This window comes from Primulina tabacum, chromosome 3 (genome assembly GCF_025594145.1).
Source record: "Primulina tabacum isolate GXHZ01 chromosome 3, ASM2559414v2, whole genome shotgun sequence".
NCBI classification, from domain to species: Eukaryota; Viridiplantae; Streptophyta; class Magnoliopsida; order Lamiales; family Gesneriaceae; genus Primulina; species Primulina tabacum.
This window is the reverse complement of record NC_134552.1, coordinates 14,960,192-14,972,540: the sequence shown is the minus strand read 5'-3', so window position 1 is coordinate 14,972,540 and position 12,349 is coordinate 14,960,192. Positions and strand designations below refer to the sequence as shown.

The 12,349-nt window shown below is 31.7% G+C and overlaps 1 protein-coding gene and 1 non-coding gene across 5 annotated transcripts; one reads left to right on the top strand and one right to left on the bottom strand.

Moving 5' to 3' along the window:
• Nucleotides 1-4,862: 4,862 nt before the first annotated feature.
• Nucleotides 4,863-10,351, bottom strand: LOC142540707 (ADP-ribosylation factor GTPase-activating protein AGD5-like). 4 transcript variants are annotated; one of them, XM_075647051.1, is made up of 11 exons: nucleotides 10,126-10,351; nucleotides 8,923-8,981; nucleotides 8,673-8,763; nucleotides 7,926-7,980; nucleotides 7,742-7,832; nucleotides 7,417-7,651; nucleotides 6,757-6,934; nucleotides 6,439-6,617; nucleotides 5,972-6,208; nucleotides 5,828-5,886; nucleotides 4,863-5,345 (listed from the first exon to the last, which is right to left on the bottom strand). In XM_075647051.1, exons 1-11 carry the CDS (start codon nucleotides 10,174-10,176, stop codon nucleotides 5,192-5,194), a joined length of 1,389 nt encoding a protein of 462 aa, XP_075503166.1. In that variant the 5' UTR covers nucleotides 10,177-10,351; the 3' UTR covers nucleotides 4,863-5,191. The 4 variants fall into 4 exon arrangements, with proteins under 4 accessions (XP_075503166.1, XP_075503167.1, XP_075503168.1 ...); XM_075647052.1 differs by having other exon boundaries at nucleotides 5,996-6,208; XM_075647053.1 differs by having other exon boundaries at nucleotides 6,017-6,208.
• Nucleotides 10,352-12,277: 1,926 nt separating this feature from the next.
• Nucleotides 12,278-12,349, top strand: TRNAQ-CUG (transfer RNA glutamine (anticodon CUG)). Its single transcript has one exon. It is a non-coding gene; the product is annotated as a tRNA-Gln (tRNA).

The following is a 12,349-nucleotide window of genomic DNA, read 5'->3' as shown; positions in this document are numbered from 1 at the left end:
ACGGTCTTATGGGTCGTATTTTGTGAGACAGATCTCTTATTTGGGTCATCCATGAAAAATTTTATTTTCTATGCTAAGAGTATTACTTTTTATTGTGAATAGTAATATTGACTCGTCTCACAAATAAAGATTCGTGAGACCGTCCTACAAGAGATATACTCTTGAAACTTTGGGTGATGAATTCGAAAAGACGAGACCCCGAAACTCATGCCATATCGTGTTTAAATCTTATATTAGATAGGAAATTTCTATGTCCCGTTGTATTGGAAAAATGAGCTTGAAAAATAAATAAATAATACCACATGAATTAAATAAAATTTTCAAAAGGATGTTTGGAGGAATTAATGTTTTTTTTATTACAATATAGTGATGAAGTTAGGGTCGATCCGGTTTATTCCACTCTACCGTTAAGAGGAGTTCCTTTAATCCACTCAGCACATGAAACATACAATCATTATTAATCTTGTAATCGTATATGCAGAGCCGTACCTGTGTTGAATGAGGCCTGAAACGAAAATTGAAAAATGGGCCCTCTTGTTGCAGTAATAAATATAAAATTCAAATTGCATATACCAAATATATTAATAAATACATAAATATATCAAAACCAATATATTACATCAATAACAACTTAATAAATATTTAAAATAACTACATAAATACTACTCGTGTAGTTTTCTAGATGCGAAAATATTTATCAAATCTGTGTAATCCAATTGTCATACTATTTCTTTCTCAATCGACAACATAGTTGGCTCATTTAGTCTATCTTGCGATATCGTTGATTGAAGATAATTATTGTAGAAACTATATTTTTAGTCTCTATGATGTAGAAATTACAAAATCAAATAATTCTTTGAGTCGAAATAACAAACCATAAAATGAAAAGACAAAAAAATCCCAAAAAACAATGGATTTCATCTTTCAACGGTCCACACATTCAAGCTCTATTCACAATTTATTTTATTTTTTTAGACTATCCACTTATTAATTACACAAGTCGCACATTAAATTTATATTATAACTCATTAAAGAATTTAAATAATGCGATTTGTGCTTCAGTTATATATTTAATTAATATGATCTCTAAGCACATTACACTGTCCATATCGCAAGTAAATTTCATTTTCAATTAGTATCCTTTGATAGATTATTCTACAAATATAAATATAAATTTGTATTTATAAAGAATATTTGAAATGAAAATAAAGCATAATTCATGAAGAACATTACTTACCTTCAAGCTTAATAGAAGTAGGGGACCATAAAATTTTTTGTTGAATTAGAACAAAAATTAGGGTTGAGATTTCGAGTGATTTAAAAAACAAATAACATATAACATATATATATTTATGTATATAAAGGACTTCTTATTGGGTTGGGCCCTGAGGACAACCGCTTGATTGACCTCATAAAAGGTACGGCACTGCGTATATGTCACGTGTTGAATAGATTAAAAACATTAACACTAAATTGTACGGTTAAATTAACCGGTCGTACTTCCGTAAAAGTGGAAAAATCTATGATATACCATGGGTATATAACTTAAGAAAGTAGATAAAATTAAAATCGAGGGAGACAAGAAAAATCCAGATTATCCTTTTCCTGGCAAACAGACAATGCTTGGAATCTAATCATAAACTGGAACTGAAATGGAATCGAATATCTTCCATTGAATAGTCAGCTGCAGGCTTTCTTGCTGACATGCATGTCTCTAATTACCTTCAAGTATTTAGATCACCAAATATTATCTTTATCTTTTTTTTTATTGTTTGGTTTTTTTCAAAAAATAAATGAATGAAATAAAGTATAAAAATATATATCAGGTGATAAAAACAGTAAACATAAAAAGGAAGGTGTTCTAAAAAAGTATGTCTCTTGTGAGACAGTCTCACGAATCTTTATCTGTGAAACGAGTCAATTCTACCGATATTCACAATAAAAAGTAATATTTTTAGCATAAAAAGTAATATTTTTTCATGGATGACCCGAATAAGAGATCTGTCTCACAAAATACGATCCGTAAGACCGTCTCACACAAGTTTTTGTCATTCTCAAATCGGACCTTTTAGATATCCAATATTATTTCCAAAAAATCGAAAAAATAGAGAAAAAAAATGGGTTGTTTTTAAATTCTCATAATCAGAATTTTATTTTGAAATTCGAATTTGAATATGTCCCACTGAATTTTACTTGTTTGTGTCCCATTTTTCTTGATCTCTAGTTAAACTTGATAAAGTAAGAGGTCTTCTTATATTTATTTATGAAATCTAGCGTAGATTTTAAAATTGACTTTTCGCTTTGTTTCTAAGAAAAAGGAGGCAAACTGGCAACAAAATATGACTATTTCATTTGTTAAGATTAAAAAATTCAAATATTTTGACAAAAATAAAAACTCGTATGAGACTGTCGAACTATTCTATTTTGTGACACAAATATCTGAACCGACCTATAAATTTTTTTTATCAAATATATTATTTTTCACTGTTGATATAAACTACATCGACACATTCCACGTAACAAATATCCTGTGTTGGACTGTGCTTGATTGCTTCAAACTAAGGCCCACCAAAATAAACATGGGATATGAAGTTCACATTGCGATTTATATCTAGTAATCATTGCAATTAATTCAATAACAATAAACAACGTTGTTATCAATATTTACGGGACATAATAAAAATTAAGTCGCTCTTAATTTTTTATGACGTTAAAACCCGTAACTGCTACTTTTCGATATATGTTAGGTAAACTCTCAGACTAACGCAATAGCCTGAAAACCATGCTACTTATATAAACCATATTGGACAACTCCTGTTTGATAGACTCACACGAAAAAGTGTTGGTAGAAAAATCAAACTCTGACCATTAGTTAAGCATCTACTATACCAACTCATACACCTTCTTCACGAGGCCCCCGATATAATCTAGACAAAAATTTGTGTGAGACGATCTCACGGATCGTATTTTGTGAGACGGATCTCTTATTTGGATCATCCATGAAAGAATATTACTTTTTATGCTAAGAGTATTACTTTTTATTGTGAATATCGGTAAGTTGTCCCGTCAAATTTGTAAAGATTCGTGAGAGCGTCTCAAAAAAGACCTACTCCATAATCTATAATATGGAACATACAATAATTAATTAACAAAAGAAAGTGTGGCTATATTGGTCAGCAAAATTTCGTTTAACCAAGAAGCCAATTGAATCAAATTAATTTGGAAATTCAACTAGGTTAATTTGGAAGTTCATTTTTTAAAATTTTAAAAAATTATAGGTTATTTCGTTTAATCGGTTCGGTTACTTTTTGGATTTCAAAAATCTATTAAACTGATTTAGGTTTTTATTAAGAAAAATTAAAATTGTTAGGACCTAAATTATAAGATTTGTTTGGGAATTGCTTTTAAATTTTGTGTGGCCCAGATTCGATCAGGGAAAAGCCTGACGAATTTCATGCATATATTCTCTTGTCCAAGAAATATTATATATTAAAAAAGTTTAACACTGATTTTAAAAAATCTTGAATAAACTAAGTATTTTTTATTTTTTATAAATTCAATTTGTTCTGTTTTAATATTGAAAAATCGATCGATTCAGTAAATCAGAAAAAAAAAATCGATCAAATTGATTTGATTTTAACCGATTGCTCACCTCTAACCCACATATTTCAAGACTACCCACAAACAATGTGTGTACAGTGTTGCACCGTGCAAATCGTGCATCGAGCCTTGCAAAACACACGGTAAATTTAGATTACCGAGATTTGTACCACACTAGCAATCTTTTCTATCAATAGTTAATATGCACATGAGATGTGTGTATAGTCTTTTTTTATCATTATCAATAGACTAAAATGAAATTTGACAAATTATGAAAAGACTAAATTGATATTTGAATTGTTGAAATAAAAAAAATAAAAATAAAAGTATGTGTTGAAATTTAAAACAAAAAACAAAAGTGTAATATTATTATGCAAAAACTTGTGTAAAACGATCTCATGAGTCGTATTTTGCGATCTGTATCTCTTATTTCAGTCATCGATAAAAAATTATTAGTTTTTATGCTAAAATATTACTTTTCATTGTGAATATCGGTTAGATTGACATGTCTCACATATAAAAATTCGTGAAACCGTCTCACAAGAAACCTACTCATATTAGTATCATATAAGGATAAAATTGGAAGAAAAAATTGACGTCCTTCCTAAATGATTACTATCATGTCCTTAACTTTAATAAAATAAAATATCTACATAAATTTATTAAAAAAAAACTTAAGGTAAAAAAACTTAAATTTGTGTTTGATTAATTTGAACGTGAGAGATATTTCAAATCTACATGAATATGAAATCAAGAAAAAAAATTCAAATCTTTCATTTTAATTTTGAATCACAAGATACAAACAAATTTGACATGTGAATTTGAAACCAAATTAAATCAAATCTTTCGATCCAAACATCACCTAAAAGATTTATATAGACAGAGTGAATGATTCCAATTTGAGATTTCTTATCATAAAATGAAAGCGAAACCAAACTATATGACTAGCCGTCCATGTCTTCCCATTACAATCAGTAGTTTATCTGAATAAAATGGAATCTTCAATTCAAAAAACAAAAAAAAAATAAATAGAATCTTCAGATTCAATCCCTAAAGGCAAATCATATAAATATTCAATAAGCGACATTGCACATGCAATGTTTGTGTCTAAATTAGTGGATGTGTATAGTTATTGAAGTATCCTGATGATTTAGAAAATAAAAGACATCAAAAGATAAATACATCAATATTTATAAACAACATCCAACAACCATATAGCTGCTTATACAACATGAAACACACTGACTCTGTACTGATCTCACAAAAAAAAAAGTGCGATATATCGGAACCAAAGGATATGACTTGTTCAACATGAATACGATCATCGCAAAACAATACAAACTCACTACAAATATAATTCGGTTATTCCCTTGTGGGTCTAAATGAATCAAACAAACAGGTGACCAGAGAGATGCCAATAAAGAATGTTTGAAGCTAAGCATATTTATTACTGGCATACAGCTACAAATGAAATGCACAAACTGCTCCCTACAATATTTTACAATCTCCAAACAGATGAGAAAATTAATGCCGAGCACCTCGTTCTTTGTACGTGTAGTATGTTACGACGGAATCAAATTAACAAGGCAGTTCAAGGTTTTGAGAAGTACCCTTGTGTCAAAGAAGAAAAATCATAATCTTTTCCTGATTGTGGAGACGAGGAGGGGATAGAAGATGCCGGCTGTCTGCTTTGGCTGGAAGGCATATTGCCATTGTTTGAAACGTTAGGACCCGTGGTATATGTGCTGTGATAATAAAAAATTAGAATCTTGATAGCATTGCCAATAATAACACCTGCTATGAAGGTCTACCATCAACAAACTCGTAAATTCATGGCAAATTGCAAACCATTATAATTCCATTTTGCGGCACCTCAGGAAGCTGCGTAGGTAAGAAAAATCTTCTAATTTCATGATTGCAGGCAAACATTGTGTGTATTTACATTTATCAAATTCCTAAAACAACATGTTTGTTGTTTTTATTTCTGGGACAAGTCTGGATATGACAAATGTCAAATGTTGGAGCAAATTTCTGTGTTAGGTTGCTGTTTCTTGATTAAAGATATGATGAGATGACAAAGCATATCTAACGCCAATCAAAATAATCAGCAACTTGTATCAAATAAAATGAGACAAAAAATGCCTGGAGTTTCTCCATTAGCACGTAGATCCACATCCCAAGAAGTTCAAGATAATGCCAACTACGTCAAACACTTACACATGCATACCTAGACATGGACAGAGTAAAAGAGTTCCCAACCGGATGAGTTGCTCCCATGTTCCCAATCTGTCCAATGAGAAAAATACTAGAAACTAAGAACAAATTTCTTTTTGATTTTCAATTAACAGAATTAGATAAAGCCTGATTCCACCTGCATGTATTTATCTAAATCAACCTTTCCAGTCGCTGGCATCACCATTCCAGGGAACTGGTAGCCAACGTTTGGCCAACTTTGATTAGACGAGGTGGTGCCATTTGGCCTTTGTAGTGCATTGCCAGGAACATTTGGCATTCCACCCGAACTATTCACTTTGGCAGCCATTAGAAGAGACCGTTGTTGAGCTAGCAAGGAGAGTTGGTGCGCAGAAAATGGTGAAACCATATTAGACTGCATATGAAAAAATGGTATTGATTTGGATCCTGAATCTTGGGAGAAGCAGCAATTGAAGTACAGTCACAATGAAAACCTAAAAATCTGGAAGCTGTGGGATTCGTGATAAAAATATTTTGTCTATTTACTCTGGTTAAAAGAAAAACATATAATTTTTTTGAGTGCCGATTAGGGTGAGAGGGCGAGGGGATTATATTCTGCAGGCACTTCTTTAACTGATAACATACCTTATCAAATAGAGATATAATATCACATTTGGCATCTTTTTCAGGTGTTGCTGGCAAGGAAGTAGATGTGATTGAAGGCGAATCTCTAAAAATATCTCCAATCTCAGAAGTGGATTGGCTCTTAGTATCAACGAGTTTTGCTGGGCCAATATTCTCTTTCGATGATGCCCCATCAGCAGCTGCAATTTCCAAAGGTGACTTTGAGTATTGAGACTACATGGATATACATCAAACTAACAACCTAAATTAATTATCAAATCCAATGTTTTGTATCTCAAAAAACAAATATCTGAAAATGAGATTCATTTAAACATATACATTGAAACCCTGCCCAAGCATCGTCATCACCGGATGCTCCAGCAGCATTTTCACTAGAGCCGTCAATAGAAAGCATATTGAAAAGATCAGTAGCGTAATCGACTTTAGGAGGTGTGACTGCCTCAGGAGAAGGCTCTGTTCTAAGAATAGCTTGTTCAGTCACTGGAACTGGAACCACCTGTATACCATCAGGAAAGTAAGAGCCCACGGTCAGAATTTTCATCCATCCAAGAGGTATACCGTGTAACGTAAACTAGCTTTCATTTTGAAAAATACCGTCTACTGTTCCCTTACTGGAACCAACATTGCCTTCAGCACAATGCAGCAATAAAATATTTTCGTCAATTATTTCACCCAAGCATGGCAACAATGGTATCTAGAGCACCATTATTAGTTTTGCATAAGCTCGTGGCACAATGCACTGCCCTAAGCCCAAGCTTGACTTCTTTCCTTTATAACCCTTCTCCACATGTTCCATTTCGAAAGCAGAACGAAAGAAGCCAAGCTTGCCAACAATAATATTTCAGGATAATTGGGGACGATTATGATTGCGCGAATAAGATACTTATCGCCACTGTATCACATGGATTCCGAAAAGAAGGGGTGAAACTATCATGGAGACACGGAAATCAAGCACAATGCATAAGCAACTGAACATACTTGTTCTGGCCCTTCAGGAGGCACAGGAACACTGATCCCAGTGGCAGAAATATTTCCCTTTGCAGTTGTCACTGGAACATTCTTCCTGCCATCAAATGAGTTTCCAAAGTTGTTGACATGTCCATGACTACTTCTATCACCAGGTTTTTGAAACTGAACAGATGCTTTTTCTTCTGTTTTTCTAGAAGGTGACTTTGGTTTTCCTTCCTTGCATACCCATCTCTTCTCTTCATACCTTAGTTTGAGCATTTAAAAAATTGAGTTTTGTATAGGCATATCACAGTACAAATCATGACTCAAGTCCTTGAATATGCAAAGCACATACTTAGCACGGATGAAATTCTCGATCCCAACTCTATCATAATTTGGGGGTAGTTCTGCCTCCCAATAGCTGTTAGCCTTCTCATTTCCCATGGCTATATTTTATAACAATAAATGTAAATATTGATTAGTAAGGAAATTATCAAATTAAAATTAACCAAGAACGTCCAAACTCAGGAAACTCTTACATTGAATAAATTGAACCTGTTCAGGAAGCCATGTGTCGAGTGTGGCAGATCTGACCTACAAAGATATTTGATATCAACCATAAATTCAAAATTAACTATTATGCCACCATCTATTTCAAAAACAGATAGCATATAAAAGAGATGATCCTGCCAAGAATGTATAAACAAAAGGACTATGAGTCTGACTCTTTCGCAGTTGTTAAATAAGGAAGTAAGTGACAAAATAAAAACATTGCCAAAACTCAAAAGACAACAGTTACAAAATGAACTCCCAACTTTGGAATCTGAAATAAGAATAAGTAATAAAGGTTACAAATTCTTATTTCATCAATAAATGAGCATCCATTTGATTCAGTCACCCAAAGCAAGTCCCTACTATCAAATTTCGTAGTCAGACACAAAAAGAATCCTGGAAGGGTCATATTCTAATATCAGAAAATTCTTCCCACCTTATATTTTTTAAATTTCAGTAACAAAAGACCTGCATGACTAATAGTGCAATTGCACCATAAGAACCAAACCAAAAAGTCAACTCACACATCCAAACATTATTAAAACCCACACAGCCTAAAACTCAATATTCCAGGTGAACCAAAAAAAAAAAGATGGATGCCCCTAAAAGTAGAACAAGCTTATGATTGTACAAGACCTCATACCTCTTAATAGTTGTATGAACAAAATTAACCTTCCTTATTCATTCAGGAATCATATTTAAGGGAAAAATATAGCTATGAATCAAGATATCACCTTTGAGATGTGAACTCCAAGGCTTCTATGGATCCCAGAGCATTGCATACATATAAAAATACCCAAGTTCACACTAGCCCATCGAGGACCTCTACATGTGAAAAGAAAAGCAAACAAAAAGATAACATCTAATAACAATTAAAAAAAAAACAGAAATCAGAAGCCACAAAAGATGCATGATTCCAGATCAGTCTCATTTTTCTCCTAATCCTGCACATCATAAACTCGATCAAATGCTAGAAATACGTACTTGCTTTTGCAATCCGCACACTCCTTGTTCTCTGGCAACTTCAGAAGTCCTTCCAAAACCTGCAAACACAGAAACATTATTAGTTTTACAAATCAAATTAGGGAAACATACACCAGAGCAACCGAGCAAAATTAAATCCAATTGCTTAATAAAAAGAACACGTCATTGAAACTCAATCAGAGAAGTCAAAAACCAAATGCATGGAATTAGCAAAACAAGAAGCAGTAAGCACTAAGCACATCCACCAGTATGCTGATTCCCCATCAAATGACACTCATAACTTTGGTTTCTTCCAATTTCAATCAATGTAATCACATATTTAACAACTTTCATCGTTAGAGCCTAATAAGACAGATATGAAACAGATAATCGCAGAAACAAGACCAAAAAATTATAATCCAGAATCTTTGCTCATTGATAGCAGATGGAATAAACTTCATCAGTAATTACCATTTACGACTCAGAATTCTTCCATAAGACGAGCGATTAAGCATATACAATCACTTCAGTGATTACAAAAAAGCACCGGTATTAACAAAATATGCAGCATGTTAAGAGTCAGTTTGGATACAGAAGCTGTAATTTAAAAAAAAACATTTAAATAAGTCCAACATTTTTAAGTGAGCCGGTTTGGATACATGAACTGTAATTTAAAAAAAGCATTTATTTAAGTCCTGCATTTTTAAGTATTTTTATTAAAAAACATAAACAATTTTGGTATTCGGATAAATGTTTGAAAAGTACTTTAATATTTATTTTTAAATATAATTACATGTAAAAGATTCTAGCTTCGTAAGTACTTTTTAAAATTTACTTTTGCAACCAAACAATATAATTTGTGAGAAAAGTGATTAATTTAAAATATATAAATAAATTTTTTTAATCCATGGGCTTCTCCAACCAAACTCTGACTCTAAGTTAAAAAGCACCTTACAATCTTCAATATATCCAAACCAAATCCAGATCTCCTCTCTTTTGTAAACAAACCAAAGCAAAAATCACAATTTATCTGACAAGCCAAATCTCCGACAATCAATCAAACACAAAACAATCACATCACGTCCCTAAAGACTCCAATTCTATCAATTTAACATGATAAGCACAAGCATCAACCATCCAAACAATCGATGATAATCGAAAATCAACAATCATGGAAAAATTAAGATCGGGAAAAAAAATCCAATTCGATAAAAAAACGAAGACCTTTCTGTGTTTGGCATTGAGCTCTTTGGAAACACCGGCCTTCTCATTCATTGTGAACGCTGATAAAATTCTCGAAATCCGTGCAGGGAAGAGAAGAATATGAGAGTTCGACGGCCGAGATCGTTTCCCCTCCCCTCTTCCTCCACCGAGAACCGTCCCCGATTGGATGACCTGCGCCTTGATTGAACGTTGAAGAATGATACAGAAACAGAAGTCGTAGCTGGCGTCGTTTGATATAATAATTGTTATTTTAATGTATATATATATATATAATAATATATATGTCTTTTGATATTTAGTTTTAATTATCATTTGAATTAATATTTTATGATAGACTTTCTAAAAATTAATGAATACTCTTTCAAGTTTTGATTATCCACCTTCCAAAAAATTTTAATGCAAATTACATGTAGTTCAGTGGATAAAATCATTGTTTCTTGGTTGTTTAGGTTATAGGTTCAATTATTGCTAAGGTCATTTTTTTATTATTCTTTTATTTTTTCAATTTATTTTTTAATTTATATATCAAAATTACAGTTTAGTTGCTCACTATTTTTTATAATTATATTTTGATCCTCATTTAAATTTAAATCAAATGAATTATAAAAAATATTATACAAGCATGCAACGCGTGCGTCGATGCACTAGTATGTATATGTGTGTATAAATGTGATGGTCCGGGGTCATTAACCACGCTCCATGGAAAATAAATAAAGCAGGCTTTGTGAATATTATTTGATGGGCCGAGATTAGCAACCCCAGCCCCTCGAAAATATATAAAAATAACAGGTCTATGGGCCGGAGTTGTCAAAGGGTCGGTCCTCAAAAATTAAGGCATGCTTTATATAGACTATTAGATGGGCTTCGATAGACAACCCCGATCCCTGAAATATATAAATACTAGTGCTACCGACGCACGCGTTGCGTCCTTGTATAATATTTTTTATAATTAATTTGATTTATATTTAAACGATAATCAAAATATAATAATAAAAAATAGTGAGGGACTACACTGTAATTTTGATATATAAGTTAAAAAATAAATTGAAAAATAAAAGAGTAAAAAAATGATATGAGTGAGAATTGAACCTATAACCTAAACCTCGAGAAACAAAGACTCTATCCGCTGAATTACATATAATTTGCATTAAAATTTAACATTTTATTAAAATATATAATTTTTAAAACAAACCATGACACCAAAGTTAGTTACTCTAAGTGTCTCAAACTTAATAAAATAGTATAGAAGTATAGATAATATATATACAAATAAATAAAGTTGTTTTCAAAAATTAAAAATAAAAAATAGAGAACCATTTATTAAGTTTTCTCATGATAGAAGTAAAGATTTGGTGTCATTGTCTGATTTCTTTGACTATATATAAAGCAAGTTTTCAATACATGTAGCCCAATGAATAGAAAATTATTTACTAACCACAAGGTCTTAAAATCAAACCATGTATTTTATATAACAACTCTCATTCCATCGCTAGTAATAATAATAATATATAAAAGGCCGGTCCTTCCAAAATATATAACCAAAAAAACCCTATGACCAAATACCTAATTTTGTTTTTAGCAGATAAAAAAATGATGACATAGTATAAAAATAAATAACAATAAACATGAGAACAAATTTGCATGCAACTTCGGTGATCATTTGCAAGTATTTGATTTAGAGCAAGTTTTTTATGACACGATCTCACGAATATTCTCAAGGATATTTATTTGTATTCGTTGGATGAGTCAATCATGTCTATTTATAATAAAAAGTAATATTTTTGCTATAAAAATAATATTTTTTCTATAGATGACATAAATAGAATATTTTTCGCAAAATTGATCGATGAGACTGTTTTGTATGAATTTTTGTGTTTGATTTATTTTTCTTCACACACCACGAGTTCATGTTTTGTGCCTTTGTTGATCCATTTTAATCTCTTCGGAAATATATACGATTTTTAAATTCAACAAAACAAATTGAAGAATCAATTAGACAATGAAATCCTAAGTTATCTCAAAGGCCAGATTTAATGCAAAATTATTGCAATCTAATGTGATAGATTTAGACTGCTTTTGTTTAAAGATAGTTTATATTAATGTCTGTTTTAAAAAATGCTATATATAATTTATATTGCACACCTTACAAATCGGTCCCATGGTCTAGTGGTGAGGACATTGGACTCTGAATCCAGTAACCCGAGTTCAAATCTCGGTGGGACCT

Excerpts from the sequence above, each read along its gene's own strand:
- LOC142540707 (XM_075647051.1), bottom strand. The coding sequence starts at position 10,176 with ATGAATGAGAAGGCCGGTGTTTCCAAAGAGCTCAATGCCAAACACAGA. Across the intron at positions 7,981-8,672 it reads TTGGAGTTCACATCTCAAAG|GTCAGATCTGCCACACTCGA; the intron begins GTGATATCTTGA and ends ATATCTTTGTAG. Across the intron at positions 6,209-6,438 it reads TTATATCTCTATTTGATAAG|TCTAATATGGTTTCACCATT; the intron begins GTATGTTATCAG and ends TTTCATATGCAG.